The following is a 21760-nucleotide window of genomic DNA, read 5'->3' as shown; positions in this document are numbered from 1 at the left end:
TAAATCTGAGGGGAAGATCTGAAATGAGGGGAAGCTCTGCTGATTTTATAATCCAATCAAGTGCAAGATAAAATGCTGTTTGTTTATTTTCCATGCATGTCCCCCTCAGATCTACAGCGACTTTACTTCCAAGTGCACTTGCAGTGCAAAGTGGATTTGCCTTTAGTAAATAACCCCCAAAGTATCTTTTCGTTCTTTTATCAAAGGAGAGAACTCCAGCGTGTAAATGAAGGAAGTTTAATCATTTAAAGACCAAACCTTTTCTGACATTTATTGCTTACAAGTAAAAATCATTATTTTCTGCTAGAAAATTACTTGGAACACCCAAACGTGATATATATATTTTTTTTTTAGCAGAGTCCCTAGAGAATAAAATGGTGGTTGCTGCAATATTTTATGTCACACTGTATTTAGACAGCAGTTTTTAAAACGCAATCTTTTTTTAAAAAAATACACTTTAATGAATTTAAAAAAACTAAACAGTAAAGTTAGCCCAATGTTTTTGTATAATATGAAAGAAGATGTTACACTGCTAGAATCGTGAGAGAATCGTGATCCTTATTCTAAGCAAAAAAATCATGATTCTCATTTTAGCCAGAATCGTGCAGCTGTACAAGGTTCCTATGTTGGCGGAATAGGACAGATGTTGAGAACAAGAATGAATTTGCACAGACATAGATACCATCAAGGAACATAAACAAGATGAGCTCTGCACCCCTGTGGGACATCATTTCTCACAACTTGACCACCCTATAGAAGACCTCAATGTTTTAGTTCTTAAAATGAATTTCAAAAACATCATCCCTTCATCAGGGCTACAAGAGATTAGATTAAAATATAAATATAATATGGACAATACAGTAATAAATCTCAGTGTGCTTAACCACTTCACGCAAATCGCCTTACCGGTACGTCAGCTTGAGGAAGTGGATGTATCAAGGTATAGCCTACAGCTGCAGGCTATACCCCAGTATCGTTTTTCAGAGCGGGCGGTCAGCTATTTGGTGATAATGGACAATTCGGCTCAGGCCATTATCATCGAATAGGGAGGGGACGTCGTCCCTTCCGCTGCTCTTCCCGGGCCTCCCGTCCCACCAGGAGACCCAATCCACAATCCGGCGCATCCGCCAGCTAGGCTGTCACCCGAACAAAGCCGGAAACTGCTTCAATCAGGTCTCTGGAGTAATATTCCGGAAGCAACATCACTTCCTGTTTACTCAGCTGCCAATGGCACCAATTTAAAATAAAATGACGGTATTCAGACTCGCTGATTTTGGTGATCTGAATACTTTGAGATGCAAAAGGAGGAATTTGTGTTTTTTTACACCCCAGATCTCTCTATAAAGAATACCTGTCACCACCTATTACTGTCACAAGGGATGTTTACATTTAAAGTGGGTGTGGTCTGAGTCTGAGATGAACAAAGGAACGGAGGGAGAAAGAAAGAGGGATGGTGGGAAGGAGAGAGAAAGCAGGAAAAGAGTGATGGAGGGACAGCAGGCCCAGAACACAATAGAAATGTGTGTATTCCAGAAAGTTTAACATTCAGCAGATAAAGATGCTCCAAACACCTGGTGTTAGCGCTTCAATCATCCCAGCACCATGGTTGTTATGGTGTCAGGATGATTGAAGCGCATTATTTCTATTATTACATTGTAATATAAAATTAAATCAATCAACTCCCCATAATGCAGAATCAGTGGGAGCCCTGAGCGTGTCACTTGCCACGTCGCCTGCCATCAGGTGTCCCCAGCGGAGTCCCTCCTTAGATCAGGCGTCCCCAGCGGAGTCCCTCCTTAGATCAGGCGTCCCCAGCGGAGTCCCTCCTTAGATCAGGCGTCCCCAGCGGAGTCCCTCCTTAGATCAGGCGTCCCCAGCGGAGTCCCTCCTTAGATCAGGCGTCCCCAGCGGAGTCCCTCCTTAGATCAGGCGTCCCCAGCGGAGTCCCTCCTTAGATCAGGCGTCCCCAGCGGAGTCCCTCCTTAGATCAGGCGTCCCCAGCGGAGTCCCTCCTTAGATCAGGCGTCCCCAGCGGAGTCCCTCCTTAGATCAGGCGTCCCCAGCGGAGTCCCTCTTTAGATCAGGCGTCCCCAGCGGAGTCCCTCCTTAGATCAGGCGTCCCCAGCGGAGTCCCTCCTTAGATCAGGCGTCCCCAGCGGAGTCCCTCCTTAGATCAGGCGTCCCCAGCGGAGTCCCTCCTTAGATCAGGCGTCCCCAGCGGAGTCCCTCCTTAGATCAGGCGTCCCCAGCTGAGTCCCTCCTTAGATCAGGCGTCCCCAGCTGAGTCCCTCCTTAGATCAGGCGTCCCCAGCTGAGTCCCTCCTTAGATCAGGCGTCCCCAGCTGAGTCCCTCCTTAGATCAGGCGTCCCCAGCTGAGTCCCTCCTTAGATCAGGCGTCCCCAGCTGAGTCCCTCCTTAGATCAGGCGTCCCCAGCGGAGTCCCTCCTTAGATCAGGCGTCCCCAGCGGAGTCCCTCCTTAGATCAGGCGTCCCCAGCGGAGTCCCTCCTTAGATCAGGCGTCCCCAGCGGAGTCCCTCCTTAGATCAGGCGTCCCCAGCGGAGTCCCTCCTTAGATCAGGCGTCCCCAGCGGAGTCCCTCCTTAGATCAGGCGTCCCCAGCGGAGTCCCTCCTTAGATCAGGCGTCCCCAGCGGAGTCCCTCCTTAGATCAGGCGTCCCCAGCGGAGTGCCTCCTTAGATCAGGCGTCCCCAGCGGAGTCCCTCCTTAGATCAGGCGTCCCCAGCGGAGTCCCTCCTTAGATCAGGCGTCCCCAGCGGAGTCCCTCCTTAGATCAGGCGTCCCCAGCGGAGTCCCTCCTTAGATCAGGCGTCCCCAGCGGAGTCCCTCCTTAGATCAGGCGTCCCCAGCGGAGTCCCTCCTTAGATCAGGCGTCCCCAGCGGAGTCCCTCCTTAGATCAGGCGTCCCCAGCGGAGTCCCTCCTTAGATCAGGCGTCCCCAGCGGAGTCCCTCCTTAGATCAGGCGTCCCCAGCGGAGTCCCTCCTTAGATCAGGCGTCCCCAGCGGAGTCCCTCCTTAGATCAGGCGTCCCCAGCGGAGTCCCTCCTTAGATCAGGCGTCCCCAGCGGAGTCCCTCTTTAGATCAGGCGTCCCCAGCGGAGTCCCTCCTTAGATCAGGCGTCCCCAGCGGAGTCCCTCCTTAGATCAGGCGTCCCCAGCGGAGTCCCTCCTTAGATCAGGCGTCCCCAGCGGAGTCCCTCCTTAGATCAGGCGTCCCCAGCTGAGTCCCTCCTTAGATCAGGCGTCCCCAGCTGAGTCCCTCCTTAGATCAGGCGTCCCCAGCTGAGTCCCTCCTTAGATCAGGCGTCCCCAGCTGAGTCCCTCCTTAGATCAGGCGTCCCCAGCTGAGTCCCTCCTTAGATCAGGCGTCCCCAGCTGAGTCCCTCCTTAGATCAGGCGTCCCCAGCTGAGTCCCTCCTTAGATCAGGCGTCCCCAGCTGAGTCCCTCCTTAGGTCAGGCGTCCCCAGCCGAGTCCCTCCTTAGGTCAGGCGTCCCCAGCCGAGTCCCTCCTTAGGTCAGGCGTCCCCAGCCGAGTCCCTCCTTAGGTCAGGCGTCCCCAGCCGAGTCCCTCCTTAGGTCAGGCGTCCCCAGCCGAGTCCCTCCTTAGGTCAGGCGTCCCCAGCCGAGTCCCTCCTTAGGTCAGGCGTCCCCAGCCGAGTCCCTCCTTAGGTCAGGCGTCCCCAGCCGAGTCCCTCCTTAGGTCAGGCGTCCCCAGCCGAGTCCCTCCTTAGGTCAGGCGTCCCCAGCCGAGTCCCTCCTTAGGTCAGGCGTCCTCAGCCGAGTCCCTCCTTAGGTCAGGCGTCCCCAGCCGAGTCCCTCCTTAGGTCAGGCGTCCCCAGCCGAGTCCCTCCTTAGGTCAGGCGTCCCCAGCCGAGTCCCTCCTTAGGTCAGGCGTCCCCAGCCGAGTCCCTCCTTAGGTCAGGCGTCCCCAGCCGAGTCCCTCCTTAGGTGTTCTTAGTGCAGTAGAGTCCCTTGGCTCTGCCTCTCACAGAACGGGAAAACCTGCTTCCCCTGGCTCTCGGCTGAGAACGGAACTCCGCCTCTCCAGCCTACTGCACTCCAGATCCTCCTAATCTCCAGCCCTCTGCACTGCAGCTCCTCCCACTCTCCCTCACAATGCTATTTAGCCATCTACCTCCCCCGTGTGCACCCCTGGTTTTCATGGGGGAAACTTTGTCTCGGTACAACACCATGAAAACCGGGAGCGCGCATGGGGGCAGAATAACTTTGCAAAGGGAGAGTGGGAGGAGCTGCAGTGCAGAGGGTTGCAGGGGCGGAGTTCTGATCTGAGCTGAGAGCCAGGGGAAACGGGAAAGAGATCTTGCGGCTGCCATATTTTTGGAGCCAGAAGCAGCTGCTGTGCCAAAAACAGTCCTGATTTCCCGGGACAAAAGCAAAATCCCAGGTTTTTAATCAGGAAGAGGGTCTCAAAATCGGGATTGTCCCGGGAAAATCGGGACTGTTAGCAAGTATGTCAATGATAATGGTAAACAGGAAAAATAGAGAAGTTACATCTCCCTAATGGAGACACTGACAGCAATAAAAACCTTGACAGGTGTTCTAATCCATCTCCACTCCATCCACAACTAAAAAGAAAAAAGGTTTTGCTTTTAGTTATACTTTAATCTTATATAAAATATATAAATAGTCATGTATTTTATCTATGCCTTCTTGTAGCCCTGATGATGGTTTTTGGCCTTTGAAATGCATAGGCTGTTTTATTGTAGACTGTTAATCTATTTGAACTATTTTTATGATTTTGGTCTGGTGCTCCTTTTTTCAGTTCATGCTTTCAGCGACAATGAGTCCCTGGAGGGTTGACCTGTTTGCATGTGAATTCCTTAACCAGAGTCAGTGAGATTAAGGTATAATCTGAAGCAGGGCCGTCTTACTGCTCACTGGTTGCTAGAGGTTACAGCACACATTAAGGCTCACTGATTAGTTGCTAGAGGTTACAGCACATGATTTCTGCTTGTTGATTGGCTGCTAGAGATTAGTGTGGATATGACCTCAGGGGGCATGATATACATATCAATCCCGCCGGCCGCAGCTATTTACATATGAATGCCGGTAATTTACATGTAAACACAGGTTCTTCAGGGGAGTCATCTGTACACAACAAAAGGGCAGAGCTGGGCAGCATTAGTAGCAGCACTTCACACTGAGATATCAGGACACAGCACGGGACTAAAACCTCAAGGGACGAGGGAATTTAAACCAGGATAGTTGGCAAGTATGAGGCAGCTGCTTTGGGCCCCACAACAATGATAGGGCTCAGGGCAGCTGCCCCTTTTGCCCTGCCTTAAAAACGGCCCTGATCTGAAGTCCTCACCATCACTGTAGTTTTTCTAGGATGAGGAAAATTGCACATTTTACAGATAAAACATTGCCAGTACACTGTTGTGTGATAGGACCCCAATGGGTCCCTTACACGTAGGACCGTCTAGGAGCAAGGTGTCCCTTCCAGCATTTTAGTGTGCTGAGGGACAGGTGCAGGGTCCAGCCTCACCGCAGGCAGACTATCAAAGTCTGGGACAGGCTGCAGCTGAATGAGGCTTAACGTGGTACCCTTGTTTAGGGTCCTGTACATTCAGGTGCATTAAGATGCCAGGAGGGAGGCATGGCTCCTAGATGGGCGGCCATGTGTGGAAGGAGCCTTTATGTGTAGAAAAAATTGGATACAATGGGCCACCTCCTTTTTTCATTCCCCATTTATCCAGGATTCATTCAGCTCATCCGGAAACCCTCATTCATCCAACACTGCGTCCACTGTTCAGTGCTAGTAATAAGATATACCTGTGCTCAGATCCCAACAGCTTCTACAGGCACAGTATATAATCCATCAGGTGCTAAAGGGGTGAGACCACATGTTAACACTAAAAATTCTGGATGAACTCTCTGCACACTGCTACAGTATATACTTTTTTTAGCAAACTTTGCAAAAATTTGGATTGGCATTTTTGGTTCACACCTATTGAAGTGCATGTTTAAAACGGCCAGCTGCTTCAAAGTAATCGCTCTATGGCCAGTCCCTACTCTGCTCTGGAAAATGCAAATGCTTCAGTGGATAAAGTGCCAATGTGACCTGCAAGTCAGTGACCAGACCTGAAACTTGTAGCTCTCCTACAATTTGTGCCTATTTGCCCCATATTGGCCCTATATCCACTGAAGCATTTGCATTTTGAGAGTAGGGGTTAGCCAGAGAAGGATTGTTTTGACGCAGTTGGCAGGCCTATTCCCACAGTTATTCCAGAAGAAGGAAAAAAACCTTTAAAGTATGGTCCAAGTTGCTTCATCAGGATAAATTAATAATCTTTCCCAAACCGCTAAGACAATTGTATATTCTCTGGCTTAACCATCTTTGTTCCAATTCCCCAGATAGCATGCAATTGAGCTGCAAGTTTGAAAATGACTTGCTAAGCTTTTGCTAGACTTGCCAGGCTTCACATGTTTGTTGCAAAATTGCAGCAAGTCCACATTGCATGACTCCAGATCAACTTTCTTTGCAAACATTCTGCAAGTCTGCTGCAAGTTCTGGTTCAGTTATGTTGTGCAATAGTCCTCCCACCACAGGGGGGCACTGTGGCTGAATTTTCATGCTGTAGACTTGCAGAGCTCTTGCTGTAGACTCACCACTGCAACTTTTGCTCTTGCTAGAGACTTGCCATGCAAATTTGCTACAGAGATGGACAATAAACCTGTTTGTAGACCCAAACTAGAGTGTACTTTTTAAACTATTCCAAACGAACAATGCTACAATCTGAATGTATGGAGTAAGGGATTAGAATGATCGATTATCCTTTTGGATGGAAAATTCCAGTTTGAAGGGCTTTTTCATCCTCCTAAAATGACTTATTATATACTGATGATATAGGATGTAGCATGGTGTAGCCTGTGGAGAAGACCCCTGAAAGCACTGAAAAGTGAAAATTCTCTGCACACAGCCGATCACCCTTTCTAGCAAACTTTGCAAAAAAAAAGAATTTCACCAGAGATTTCCTCAAAAACCTGGCCCTAAGATATCCAGAGGACATCATGGGAGGATGGGAGTACTGTCAGGCCCTGGGCTCAAATCTGGGACCTTTTCTTTGTCTGGCATTGATTCTTCTCGCTGAGCCATCAGGGATGCTGGACAGCTCCCTGCCTGATCTATTGGACAATCGTGCCTGATTGTCTGGTTGGACCTATCATATTTATCGGCGTATAACAAGTTTAGGAGGGAATTTTAAGGAAAAAACTTACATTTAAATGCCCATCAATGCAGCCTCATCAGTGTCCATCTGCAGCCTTGTCATTGTCATTTGCAGTCTCTGGTCATCTCCTGTATTAGATTTGCAGTCTCTGGTCATCTCCTGTATTAAATTTGCAGTCTCTGGTCATCTCCTGTAGTACGTCTCTCAGTGAGCAGTAATGATGTGTTGTAACCTCTAACAACCAGTCAGTGATCGGTAATAATATGTTGTATCCTCTGGCAACCAATTGCAATTGCTGCTGATCTGCTCCAGTAAACGGATTTTGAGTCTTACAGCTACTTGTTATATGTCTAAGAGCGGTTGGGGGGGCCCAAGAAAATGTTTGCCCAGGGCCCAATCAATATTAGAGACGGCCTTGGTTATTTGTGTCTTGATGGCAGTGCCACAGAAATTGCCATATGAATGCCATGGAGTTCTGTGGTATGAAAATGATTAAAACTGGCCATACATGAATTGAAATTCAGCAGAAATCAGCCAAATTTCAATTCATGTATGCTCTTTCCGTTTATAAGACAATCTATCGATCAACTTCTAATGAACCAGCTTGTTGGAAAATTTTGTGTAATCAGTGTATGCAGCTAATCGGTGGAGGAATCCCACTGTTAGAATACAATGACTCAATGAGGAGGATTCCTGCATCCACCTCGAATGTGTGGATGGGGGAATGGGTTTAGTTTTTTTTTTGGTCAGCCAGCTGGCTGACCGAAAAAAACTGAACCATGTATGGCCATCTTAAATGTACAACTCCTAACATGTGTGCAGCCTCTATGTGTGATGTGATCCAACTTTACCACCTGTCACCATTTATTGCCACTGTCAGGCCACCAGAGCTTTGTACCCAAGAGGCTGTGAGAAAACCTGAAGGATCTAAAATTGATCTGCCCAGAAAGATCCTAAATTCTGGCAGTTTTATCATCCTCATATAATGTATCTGTGGAAATGCTGAACAAAAATATCTGGTAATGTTTTATGATGGCTCTACCCCAGGAATACCATTATTTCTGCCATCAACAGGTGAGAATTTGATGTTAGCTGTGTACTGGCATACACTTTTGATTCATGTTCTGCTGGAAAAACAGAGTTAAAAAATTCCCTTAATTCAGATAAAATGGTAGTAACTCCAAAATATATCATTGTAAAGTAGGTTCCTGTTCTAAGGTAAGGCAGATCCCAGACCGTGGTGTATCCATGTTTGATAGGTGTCACAGTTGCTGGTGGTCCAGTGAAAACATATTTAGCTAGAGGAGGTCACTCTGATGACCTGAGAGATAAAGGAACCTCTTACTGCCAGTTTTAAAATATTGTGTTTAGGATTGGCTTCTGCTCACCCCAACCACTGAACAATACTGCAAGATAAGACAACTTTGTACACACTATATTGATGAAAATGTTGCAGAAAAAGAGAATGGAGTTCTCTGTTGTACCCAATAAGGTGACCCAATAACTCTTTTTCTGCATTTTTGTCATCTTTTCAGATCTTTAGGTCAGTGAGAGCAAAATTGGATAAGAAATGGTTCACTGAAGCTTTACAAGAGAAAATAAAAGCAGATATTCCATATCTCACTATAAAAGATGCATCTGATTTTGTGGAACTAACGGGAACATTTGATAATCTAGATTTGGTGCACCGCTATGTCCTGGGGCAACTGGAACCGCAACTCGGTGTAGAGAAGCCTCCAGACACATCCAGTGATTGGAGTCCCACCGACAGCCAGACAGACCAGGTGTGCTTTCCATCAGCTTTATATGAATACATTATAGAGATCTACAGAACAGAAATTGATCAGCTAGAGGAAAAGTATAGAGTGAGGATTGATCATCGCGCCATACCGGAAGGATCCACATATGTCAGATTTATCCCTCAGGGATCAGAATCCTCACCTGAGAAAGCCAAGGAGAAATTTACAGACAAGGTGCAGAAGGTGATGGATGACTGGACCCAGGTAATAGTGGATCCCTCAGTTGTCACCCTGACATTCTCTGACATCAAAGAGCGAGTGGCAGACCGGTGGAGTAAAATCCAAGTGATAAAGGAAAAGAACATGGGAATCATTCTTCGTGGTCCCAAAGATGAGTTGCCCCAGGTGAAGACCTTCTTAGAGAAGGCAGACCATAAACCTGCAGACCATAAACCTGCAGACCATAAACCCGCTCGTCCTCCCAGGGCTGTGACCATCTCCACCAGCAATATGAGGACTGAGATCGAGGTAGACGTCAGACACATGGATATCCTGAAGAAATTAAAGCTCAGGGAGATCTCTGACATTGAGAAGAAGTACAATGTAAAGATGGAAGAGAATATGAAAAAGGGCAGCTTATGTATCACCTTCAGAACCATGAATGCCCCCCCTGACCTTTCACCCCACGCTTCTCATAGCTTCATCACTCTTCTGCAGAAAACTTTCTTTAATATCAAAAGAAAGGAAATCAGCGTGAGGCCGGAAATCAAGAAGGAAGATGCCAATATGCTGCAGGAACAGCTGATGATGGCGGGAATAGACATTGTGATGGAATATTCCAAAGACACTGTGCTCCTCATCGGCCACCCAGTCCATGTCGCTTTTGCTGAGGAGAAACTCAATGGAAACCAGAATCCAGGAAGAGGTCAGACAGGAGCTACCTCAGGAGAGCCAATGGACACCGACAGTTCCTCAGCTGCTACACAGAAAGCGGAAGAGCCAGACAAGTGTCCTATCTGTCTGTCTGAGATCGAAGATAAGGTGATATTAGAGAAGTGTAAGCATGTATATTGTAAGGACTGTCTTACGCAAGCCATGGCCCATAAACCTGTGTGTCCAATATGTGGAGTCTCGTATGGGACAGTCAGAGGAAACCAGCCTGATGGAACAATGACCGTGACAACAAACAGAAACTCCTTACCGGGATATCCTGGATGTGGAGCCATAGAGATCCACTATGACATCCCATCGGGCATCCAGAAGGTAAGTGCAGACCTCAGAAATAATGACATATTTCTCCTAATAGATATACTTCTTCCCCCTCAGCACTAACATCATGACATTTAGTCCATTTCATTTGCTGACATTGGCTTTTGGATGCATAAAATCAAGAGTTTTATCTACTCTTCAAAGATGAGATTATTTCTGATTGTATTCTATGGTATAGTGCAGGGGTGTCAAGCTGGCTGGCTGTATCTGTATGACGTGATAAATTTTTTACATGGCTTTTTTTTTCTCAGAGAATAGGGGCAGGAACTTCAATTCCACCCCTACAAACTACATTGAATGGTGGGTGTGGTCAAATTACAGTAACAGTGGTAGGAATCATTAAGGAAGGAGCAATAAATAACAGCAGTGCGTTAAGTGCAGATTTCAGGGATCCGCTATGTACAGAGTTCAGAGGTGTGCTATATACTGAGTGCAGGGTTTAGGGGTGTGCTATGTATTGAGTTCAGGGGTCTGCTGTGTACAGAGTGCTGGGTTTAGGAATGTGCTACATACAGAGTGCAGGATTTAGGAAGGTGCTACGTACAGAGTGCAGGGTTTAGGAGGGTGCTATGTACAGAGTGCAGGGTTTAGGAGGGTGCTATGTACAGAGTGAAGGGTTTAGGAGGGTGCTATGTACAGAGTGCAGGGTTTAGGAGGGTGCTACATACAGAGTGCAGGATTTAGGAGGGTGCTATGTACAGAGTGCATGGTTTAGGAGGGTGCTATGCACAGAGTGCATGGTTTAGGAGGGTGCTATGCACAGAGTGCAGGGTTTAGGAGGGTGCTATGTACAGAGTGCAGGGTTTAGGAGGGTGCTATGTACAGAGTGCAGTGTTTAGGAGGGTGCTACATACAGAGTGCAGGATTTAGGAGGGCGCTATGTACAGAGTGCAGGGTTTAGGAGGGTGCTATGTACAGAGTGCAGGGTTTAGGAGGGTGCTATGTACAGAGTGCAGGGTTTAGGAGGGTGCTATGCACAGAGTGCAGGGTTTAGGAGGGTGATATGCACAGTGTGCAGAGTTCAGCTCTTTCACAGGCTGTCCACATCTCACTTCCACGTCTCCCCCTGGGTGCGAGGGCCACATGAAAAAAGCATGGCAGGCCGGATTCTGCCCATGGGCCTTGTGTTTGAGACATGTGGTATGGTGGGTTGTTATTTTAGTTTCTTGCAGCGCAAACTCTTCACTCTTCACACAAGAAATAGACAATTATACACAAAGCAGTATGGTAGAGCAGGGGGTCAAACACAGAAATCACAGTGAGGGGGATTTATAAAAAATTGAGCAGCCAAAATCTGAAACAGCTGTGTCTGGCAGCCAATTAGCTTCTGTCTTTCATTTTCAAGGCTTAAAGCAGAGGTAAACCCAGCGATCTAACGGTTTCCCAAATCTGTTCCATTCAAGACATGTCACAGTTGTTTGTACTCTCAACTCAACTATCAAGCTATCAAAGGCTTGTGTCATAACTGATTACATGTGCAGCACCATGGCAACTGCAGATCAGTGGCTAAGATGGCAGCTTCCTTGGCTGTAAAGGAGAGGAAGGTTTAGTTTTGCTTTCAGCTGGTTGGTTGCCAGATTTTCTCTTCTCCAGTCCCCCCCGCCCCACCCCGCGATTGTATTTGATTTTAACTTGTTTCCCATATGGGTAACTCAATCACATCAGTGGTGTACAGGGCATATCTGGTACTGTAATATTGTTAACACTCCTCCCCACAAAAAACTAATTGCTGTAATAAATATTTTGGGTGTGACCAAATTATGCTAACATTCGGAGGGGCATAGTTAAAAAAAACCCAAGCCCACTCACTGTATACACAGCACATATATGCCACAGACCTTTAACACACATTATATGCGTTAGTAACCATTCCACAAGTGGGAGCCAAACTCGCCTAACCCTAACCTCAACACATTGATTTAGAAAAATGAAACCTTTCCATTACATTTGCTTTTCTGTATGCAGACTATCTTAAAGAATAACCCTAGGAGCAGGACAAGGGAGGGGGCAAAAGGGTCAGCTGCCTCGGGCGCTTGTATAATGCGAGATGGGTGCAAGGAGAGTTTGTGTCACTACAAGCTGATAGGAGGAGTAGTGACAGCAGCTTCACAACTTCTGTCAGTTTAGCACTGGAAGATACAAGCCAAGTCTTAGGAGGAGAGAGCCAGGAGGAGGTGAAGACTGTGCTCTATATTCCCTCCAGCTTCTTGTAGAGGGCAATGGAGGAACATTGCACCTAATTTTGCAGTGATCTCATGTATATGGGAATTGCTATGTGGATGGCCATGTCTAGTCCAATGCAGCCCCATGTCATCTGCTGCCATCCAAGGATACAACTGTCCTTCAGCCCCTCAGACCGCCATTGTGACACCAAAGTGTCCTCCAATCATCATACAGCATGGGCGGGAGAAGGAGACTAGTTTTTACATTTCCAGCTTTTCCAAAGAATTGATTATCTCAGACTCTGGCAAAATTTTAGTTATCAAAATGTATTTTAGGTAAACCAATATATGAGGCTTATGTATGGTGGTCCTTCATACCACACCTTGCTGAGTCTGAATGCAGGAGGTGTGCAGAGCTCCCTTCTCATGAATCCCATTATCTCATTATCCAGGAAAACCATCCTCATCCTGGAAGGCATTTCTCGGGTGCCAGACGTACGGCTTATTTACCGGATAACAGGGAGGGGAAAGAGATCCTGAGTCTGCTGAGTAAAGCCTTCGATCAGCGACTGATCTTCACTGTGGGAGATTCTCGTACAACTGGCGCCTCCGACACCGTCACCTGGAATGATGTCCACCATAAAACCAATATCTACGGGGGAGCACAGAGGTAAGATCAATATATACCATATACAGAGAGACGTGTGTTATACAGTATACAGACTGAATTGTATTGTAACTGTACTGTTGCTTTATATTGTAAAGCGCTGCACAAACTGTTGATGCTATATAATAAAATACGGAAAGGAGGTGTAGTAGTATATTCTGTCAGACTTTTCTGGGTACACAGTTGTGCTCATAATTTTACATACCCTGGCAGAATTTATGATTTCTTGGCCATTTTTCAGAGGATATGAATGATAACACAAATACTTTCTTTCACTCATGGTTAGTGTTTGGCTGAAGCCATTTATTATCAATCATCTGTGTTTTTATCATAATCACAACAGAAACTATCCAAATGACCCTGATCAAAAGTTTACATACCCCCGTTCTCAATACCATGTATTGCCCCCTTTACCATCAATGACAGCTTGAAGTCTTTTGTGGTATTTGTGGATGAGGCTCTTTATCTTCTCAGATGGTTCCTCTTAGTAAAAGTCCTCCAGTTCCTGTAAATTCTTGTAAAAACAAAATAAACTGGCGCTCAGAGGCAGTGAAGCAATTAAAATAAAAAAATATATATAATTAAAAAGTCATAAAAAAGTCATATGCTGAATCAATACCGGTGTAGCATGAGAGATGCTAATCGACATTGACAGGTGCTGGGAAGCAGTCCATAGTTCAGGGAAAAAACCATAAGGAATAAACAGTATGTGGAGGACAACAGATATGAAATTTATCTTGTGGGACACTGTATCCAAAGTTCACAAAGGGCAGCTCTTCTCTGGAGTGAAGTCAGTTCAGATCCATCAAAGACAAAAAACAAAAGGAGAGGAGCGCCGCTAAGTAGGTTGATTTATTAACAATTGACAAATAAAAGTATCCACTTACATGTAAATACGGTATGTGCCGCAAGAGGGTACATTCCAAAGTTGGAAGGTAAGAGGACAATCATCGATTCCCAGGGACGCCCCAAGCCTATGCCGCAATCTGACGGGAAGCCAGGAAGGAACACAGTCTGTCTGCGCAGAGGAGCGGAGCAGCAACCCAGGAAGCAGCTGGTGATGTATAGTGGTGGGGAAGAACACAACGCGTTTCTAAGCTTGCGCAAGATCCGTACAGCACATGCGCGCTCCTTTTTCAAGTGTAAGGTAGGGGAGAAGCAAGGAGCTATTTATAGCAGGCATCTGCCGACTGAGACGCACTCAATCCATCAGCTGTGAGTGGATACTTTTATTTGTCAATTGTTAATAAATCAACCTACTTAGCGGCGCTCCTCTCCTTTTGTTTCCTGTAAATTCTTGGGCTGTCTTCCATGAACGGCACGTTTGAGATCTCCCCAGAGTGGCTCAATGATATTGAAGTCAGGAGACTGAGATGGCCACTCCAGAACCTTCACTTTATTCTGCTGTAGCCAATGACAGGTGGACTTGGCCTTGTGTTTTGGATCATTGTCATGTTGGAATGTCCAAGTACATAGTTGCCAACATTGTAAAAAAAAAATGTGGGGCACTTTTGTTGCTGTAGGCGGAGCCGTACAATAATTAGGGGGCGTGGCATTCGTTTGTAGGTGTGGCGTTGCGACGAAGAATGGGCGTGGTTTACGTGACATATTGGGTGTGGCTCAAGAGGGTGTGGTTAGAGTCTGAGATGAATGAGGGATGGAGAGGGATTAGAGGGGGAGAGGGAAATGACAGGGCGGTAGCCCCAGATCCTACACAATAAAAATATGTGTATTCTAGAAAGTTTAACAATCAGCAGATAAAGATACTCCAAACACCTGGTGTTAGCACTTCAATCATCCCGGCACCATGGTTGTTATGGTGTCAGGATGATTGAAGTGCATTATTTCTATTATTACATTGTAATATAAAATGAAATCATTCAACTGACCATAATGCAGAATCAGTGGGATCCCTGAGCGTGTCACTAGCCACGTCGCCTGTCACCAGCCATCCGTCCTTGCGTCAGATGTCCCAGCAGAGTCCGTCCTTGCATCAGGTGCCCCCAGCGGAGCTCCCCATACATCAGGTGCCCCCAGCGGAGCCCCCCATACATCAGATGTCCCCAGCGGAGCCCCCCTCACACCAGGAGTCCCCAGCAGAGCTCCCCCTCTCAACCAGGAGTCCCCGGCGGAGCTCCCCCTCACATCAGGTGTCCCCGGCGGAGCCCCCCCCCTCACATCAGGTGTCCCCGGCGGAGCCCCCCCCTCACATCAGGTGTCCCCGGCGGAGCCCCCCTCACATCAGGTGTCCCCAGCGGAGCTCCCCCTCACATCAGGTGTCCCCAGCGAAGCTCCCCCTCACATCAGGTGTCCCCAGCGGAGCTCCCCCTCACATCAGGTGTCCCCGGCGGAGCTCCCTCTCACATCAGGTGTTCCCGGCGGAGCTCCCCCTCGCATCAGGTGTCCCCGGCGGAGCCCCCCCCTCACATCAGGTGTCCCCGGCGGAGCCCCCCCCTCACATCAGGTGTCCCCGGCGGAGCCCCCCTCACATCAGGTGTCCCCAGCGGAGCTCCCCCTCACATCAGGTGTCCCCAGCGGAGCTCCCCCTCACATCAGGTGTCCCCAGCGGAGCTCCCCCTCACATCAGGTGTCCCCGGCGGAGCTCCCTCTCACATCAGGTGTTCCCGGCGGAGCTCCCCCTCGCATCAGGTGTCCCCGGCGGAGCTCCCCCTCGCATCAGGTGTCCCTGGTGGAGCTCCCCCTCGCATCAGGTGTCCCCGGCGGAGCTCCCCCTCGCATCAGGTGTCCCCGGCGGAGCCCCCCTCGCATCAGGTGTCCCTGGAAGAGCCCCCCTCACATCAGGTGTCCCCAGTGGAGCCCCCCTCACATCAGGTGTCCCCAGTGGAGCCCCCCCTCACATCAGGTGTCCCCAGTGGACCCCCCCTCACATCAGGTTTCCCCAGTGGACCCCCCCTCACATCAGGTGTCCCCAGTGGAGCCCCCCCTCACATCAGGTGTCCCCAGTGGAGCCTCCCTTGCATCAGGTATCCCCAGTGGAGCCCCCCTTGCATCAGGTGTGTGTCCCCAGTGGAGCCCCCCTTGCATCAGGAGTGTGTCCCCAAAGGATCCCCCCCAATAACATCAGGAGTCCCACAGCGGTGCGCCCCCCCCTACCTCAGAGGTGTCCTAGTAGTGTCCACAGCATGGCTAGAACCCCCGCCCCTTTCCATATCAGACAGGAAGACGGCTGGGGGGGCTAGATGGAGCTCCTGCTTCGCCGCCCACCCTCCGCCTCACCCCACCTCGCCCCGCCTACCCCCCGCCCCGCTGCCAGTCTGATATAGAAAGGGGCAGGACGTGGCAGGTGAGGCAGAGCGGGGTGGAGGGTGGGCGGCGACGCAGGTGCTCCGTCTAGCCCCCCCAGCCATCTTCCTGAACTTCATCAAAATGGAATGTCTCCGCCGGCCGCGGACCTCTAGCGGCGGCGGTGAATCGCGAAGAACCGGATTTCTCGGGACATTTCCCCGGACACCAGAAATTCGGGAATGGCGTCCAAGTCCCGGGAATGTCCTGGGAAATCCGGGACAGTTGGCAAGTATGCAAGTAGGTCCCATGCGCAGCTTCCTGGCTGATGAATGAAATGTTCCTCCAGTTTTTTTTTTGATAACATACTGCATTCATCTTGCCATCAATTTGGACCAAATTTCCTGTGCCTTTTGTAGCTCACACATCCCCAAAATATCAGCGATCCACCTCCGTGTTTCACAGTAGGGATGGTGGACTTGTTGACTACTCTCCAAATGTAGTGTTTATGGTTGTGGCCAAAAAGCTCATTTTTGGTCTCATCACCCCAAATGACTTTGTGGCAGAAGTTTTGAGGCTTGTCTCTGTGCTGTTTGGTGTATTGTAAGCGGGATACTTTGTGGCATTTGCGTAGTAATGGCTTTCTTCTGGCGACTCGACCATGCAGCCCATCTTTCTTCAAGTGCCTCCTTATTGTGCATCTTGAAACAGCCACACCACATGTTTTCAGAGAGTCCTGTATTTCACCTGAAGTTATTTGTGGGGTTTTTCTTTGCATCCCAAACAATTTTCCTGGCAGTTGTGGCTGAAATTTTAGTTGGTCTACCTGACCGTGGTTTGGTTTCAACAGAACCCCTCATTTTCCACTTCTTGATTAGAGTTTGTACACTGCTGATTGTCATTCTCAATTCCTTGGATATCTTTTTATATCCTTTTCCTGTTTTATGCAGTTCAACTACCTTTTCCCGCAGATCCTTTGACAATTCTTTTGCTTTCCCCATGACTCAGAATCCAGAAATATCAGTGCAGCACTGTCTGTCAGGAGTCCAGAAACTCACTGACTTTTTATACACAGACACTAATTACAAGCAAACAGATCACAGGTGATGATGGTTACCTTTAATAGCCATTCAAACCCCTTTGTGTCAACTTGTGTGCAGGTTATTAGGCTAAAATCACCAGGGTATGTAAACTTTTGATCATGGTCATTTGGGTACTTTCTGTGGTCATTATGATATAAAAAGAGTAAACACAGTTGATTGATAATAAATCCTTCAGCCAAACACTAACCATGAGTGAAAGAAAAGTTTTTTTGTGTTATCATTCAAATAGACAGGCGGTCTGTTTTCATCCAACAACCCCATAGAGAACAGCCTGTCATCCACCTGCTCAGCAGGGATCAGCAGACAGATCCCTCGCTGAGCATGAGGATCAGCTTGATGGAGTCTGTCCTGTGTGAAAGGGGCCTTACTTGTGTTTTAAAATATTGCTGATCAAACTTGAAAAAAGTTTAATTTTTCTCAAAATGTTACACTTCTTTTTTTTTTTTTTCCCCTTAAAATGCAAACACATTTTAAAAAATTCTCAGAAGACTTTAGGACCACAAGAAAGCCCCGTTTGCTTTCTTTGGTAGTCCTAAATAAAAGAAGGGTCCTAAAAATAAAATAAAAGAACATTTTATCAATTTTGCATCATAAGTAAATACAAAGTTATAGATTCATGAATGGACACATAGTGGAAATGTGAAGTTATGATCTGGTCCATAGGTGTGAGAGCTGAAGTGGTCAAACCAATACAAGAATACCTAAGGAATTCCAAAAGAAACTTTTTTTTTTTTTTTTCCCCAGCTGTCATAGACTATGGAGCATTGTTTGTTTGTCAGCCAAAAGATTGAAAAAAAGTGCTTGTAAGATCAACCAATCAGCTTCCTCTACATTCTAGTGTATGGGGAAATGATGTATATTAGTGGAAGTGTCCTATAGCTTGCAGTAGGAAAGAGATGCACTGGGTCTACTGACTGGAACTCTGAAGGTTTCTATTATTATTCTATAATTTTGTATATATTCTGTTGGATTTGTCATGCTGGGATCCAATAAACATTCGATTCTATGGAGAAGAACCCAGCCCAGGTTGTATGATCATTCATTCGGAGGAGTTTGCGTTCTGCACTCCTCTTTCCACAATACTAATAATTATAATAATTATTATTTATTAATGTTATTTTAGAAGAGGAGGGACTATTCTATTCAGAGAGCAGAGTAGGAATTGTATATACAGAGGAGATACATACAGTAGAAGGTATACATTGTATCATTTGATTATTTTTTGTGTTTTCTTCTCGTAGTTTTGGTTACCCGGATCCGGATTACCTGACCCGCGTGCGGGATGAGCTGAAAGCGAAGGGGGTGGAGTAAAAAAACCATCAGCAATCTGTATTTGTTGTATTTCTGGGTTCATGGGGTTTAATCGTCGGGTGGGGTGACTCTTCACAATAAATATATCATGTGAGGATATTTTGGTTTTGTAGAACAATGAGTAAGGCCGGCCATACATCATACAATTTTCTTGTTCAATTTCCCTTTAGATTTACTAAAACCATAGACTATGAGGTCACACCTAAATACTTTCAGTTGGTATGCAATCAGGCCCTTACACCCCATTTGAAGGTAAATCTAAAGGAAATTGAACAACAAAATTGTATAATGTGTGGCCAGCTTAAGTTTTTTTATTCTCCCTTCTCTGTCCATGGTTTCTGCGCTGTGCACATCCTGGGAACGCTTTGTACAGGAACTATCTGTGGATGTCTGTGCACCCTCCAGCAGTGGTAGAATGTGAACTGAATGTGACAGCACTGTGCATTAGGAGGGCTGCATAACTCAGAAGGGTGACAACACTGCAGCTGAACAAAGTGTTGTCACCCTGAGAAAGGAAGTTCCTGTGGATAAACTGGTGTTCTGTCAAAACAGCCAACTTGCCAAAGTCTCCAATCACGTCACTTCTGGTGACTCTTCAGCAGCTGTAATTGGAGATTTCAACGAGTTACCTGTTTACACTCCGGTACACGACGAGTTGGCCGTTTTTTTGACAGAAAACCAGGTAAGGAGAAAAAAAATTTCTCGCCGCCTTGGAGGCTGCCGGGACTACCAATGTTTCCTCATTATAGTGTGTACCGGAGTGTATATGCTGCCAGTGTTCTGTGAAAACAGCCAGCTCGTCAAAATCTCCAATTACTGATGCTGGAGAGTCACCAGAAGTGACGTGGTTGGAGATTGTGACAAGTTGGCTGTTTTGACAGAACACAGGGTCATAGGAACACCAGGAATGATTTGATTTTAAGTGGCAAATAAAAAAAAAATCAACTTTTTGACATTACTGGATCCCATGCAGCATCGTGCTCAGTTTATATGTTTGGGTTTAGATACACTTTAGATGCTGTGTTGGGATTGTCAGTCCTCTCTGTATGGGTGATATACATTCTATCTGACTGTCTATGGTGGGGGTGGGGGTGGGGGGTGGTGGTGGTGGGGGGGGGGGGTTTGGAGTCTGCACACCATTACCAGAGCCAATGTTCATCCATCACTGAGTACAATTGGTACAGATACCAGAGTAGGTCAAATCACATCAATATATTACGAAGAGAGGATTTGTTACATTGTAATTGCAATCTGTACCCATAGGGATGCATGTATGTACGGGGGGAGGGGTAACAGCACAGCTCTGTATATTAGAGGATGGGAGCTGGGAAGGGGGGCGGGTCTGGAGGAGGACTCCGGATGAAGTGCCACTATCCCATGAATGCTGGGACAAGCTTGTCATTGGTTGCTAGGGTGCCAGCAGCCATATGGCAGCCAGTTTCTAGCAAACAACAACGTGGTTGGGGGGTTGCAAGCTGGTGACTGAAAGGGGAGGAAATGAATAGAACACAGGTTCTCCCCCACCAAACAGAATCCTCAATGTAGACAGTCAGTGGGTGCATAGTGGGCACTGACCCCCTTGGGGTCCATTTTACCCGGTATACATTGGGGGTACCCCACTGGTTCTTTCTCCTGCTCTCTCACCGGGGTCTGTCTCTTCTTCCATTCTCATTACTCTAAAGGGGGTCCTGACTTCTTGTATGGATTCCCAACATCAGCTGCCATATGACTGGTGACCCGCCCCCCTCCCCTGTACATACATGGATCCCTATGGACATAGATTGGAATTACAGTGGAACCTCAGATTGCGAGTAATGTGGTATACTAATACTGACTTGGTTTGCGAGTGTTGTCTCGCAAGATGAGCAGGATTCAAGCCTCTGGGGTGTGCAGTACCGCATTTGGCCAAAGGTGGGGGGGGGGGGCACCTGTGTTGCTCGGAGCCGCTCGAAGACACTAAAAAAAACTCCATTCCCGAGTGTCTCTGGTGCCCCCCCACCTCTGTCCACATACAGTACTGCATACACTAGCAGTGATACTGGAATGAATTATCTTTGTTTCCATTATTTCCTATGGAGAAACTCACTTTGATATACGAGTGCTTTGGTTTACAAGTATTCTTCTGGAACGGATTATGCTCGTAATCCAAGGTATTACTGTACAATGTAACAAGTCTCCTTGTTGTATATTGATGTGATGGGATATCTGTACCGATTGTACTGCAGTGATTCTATACACTGTATATGATCAATACAACTTTTATTGAAGAATCATTTGTTGGATGTAGTATGCAGACTCCGTATGTTTCCAATCAGAGCAACAAAAATCTGAGGAGTGGGAGGGGGGAAGGGTGGGGAATTGTCATATATATCTGATGAATATAACGAATATCTGCCAATAAAATTTATGAATAATCCAGATGATTTAAATAAAAATCACATTTCTCACCGTGTCCAATGAATTCATTGTGCGTTTTTTTTTTTTTTTTTTCTTCATTCTGAGCTGCAGGCAGACTATTCTGTATGGAGGAGATAATTGTGTTCGGCCTGCAGACATAATGTCACCCAGCATGCTGGCAAATCTCTGCAGATCGATATTCTCCTTATTGATCCCATGCTGAAGAGCGATCAAAGCATTGTGTGTGTTGGGGTGGGGGAGGGGCAGATTTTGGGGTTGCACATGAGATCTCCTTGTCTTTGGCTCCTGATTATAAACTTTACACATCGCCCCCAGGAGAGGACGGGGGACTTTTGTCCTCGGGGGGGGGGGGGGGGGGACCAACACAAACGCCTCACCATTTCTATGCTAAGGAAGGTGTGCCACGTGGAGAGGTTCTATAGGACGGGGTTTATAGTAAAGTCAAAGTTTAGGTGGTGGACTCTTTTAGCTTCATTATGCTAAAGGAGGTTTCATCCCTACAAATTCATAATAAGGTTCAAAGGATTTTTTGGGGGCTTTAAATATAACTCCAAACGTAACTACACCTTACTTAACCACTTCCCACCCGGCCTATAGCAAAATTACGGCCGGGTGGTGGTTCCGCTATCCTGA

The 21760-nt window shown here is 47.1% G+C and overlaps 1 protein-coding gene across 6 annotated transcripts in view; it reads left to right on the top strand.

Moving 5' to 3' along the window:
• LOC141147318 (E3 ubiquitin-protein ligase DTX3L-like) overlaps positions 1-19792 on the top strand; it is a 110059-nt gene extending 90267 nt beyond the window's left edge. For all 6 annotated transcript variants that reach the window (XM_073634535.1, XM_073634536.1, XM_073634540.1 and 3 more), the window contains 3 exons: positions 8751-10217; positions 12838-13055; positions 18640-19792. In XM_073634535.1, coding sequence (XP_073490636.1) covers positions 8751-10217; positions 12838-13055; positions 18640-18709 — 1755 coding nt within the window. In that variant the 3' untranslated portion in view covers positions 18710-19792. The remainder of the gene's footprint in view (positions 1-8750; positions 10218-12837; positions 13056-18639) is intronic.
• The last annotated feature ends 1968 nt before the right edge of the window (positions 19793-21760 follow it).

This window comes from Aquarana catesbeiana, linkage group LG06, assembly GCF_042186555.1.
Source record: "Aquarana catesbeiana isolate 2022-GZ linkage group LG06, ASM4218655v1, whole genome shotgun sequence".
Taxonomy (NCBI): domain Eukaryota; kingdom Metazoa; phylum Chordata; class Amphibia; order Anura; family Ranidae; genus Aquarana; species Aquarana catesbeiana.
The sequence above is the reverse complement of the archived record's forward strand: the minus strand, read 5'-3'. Positions and strand labels throughout refer to the sequence as shown.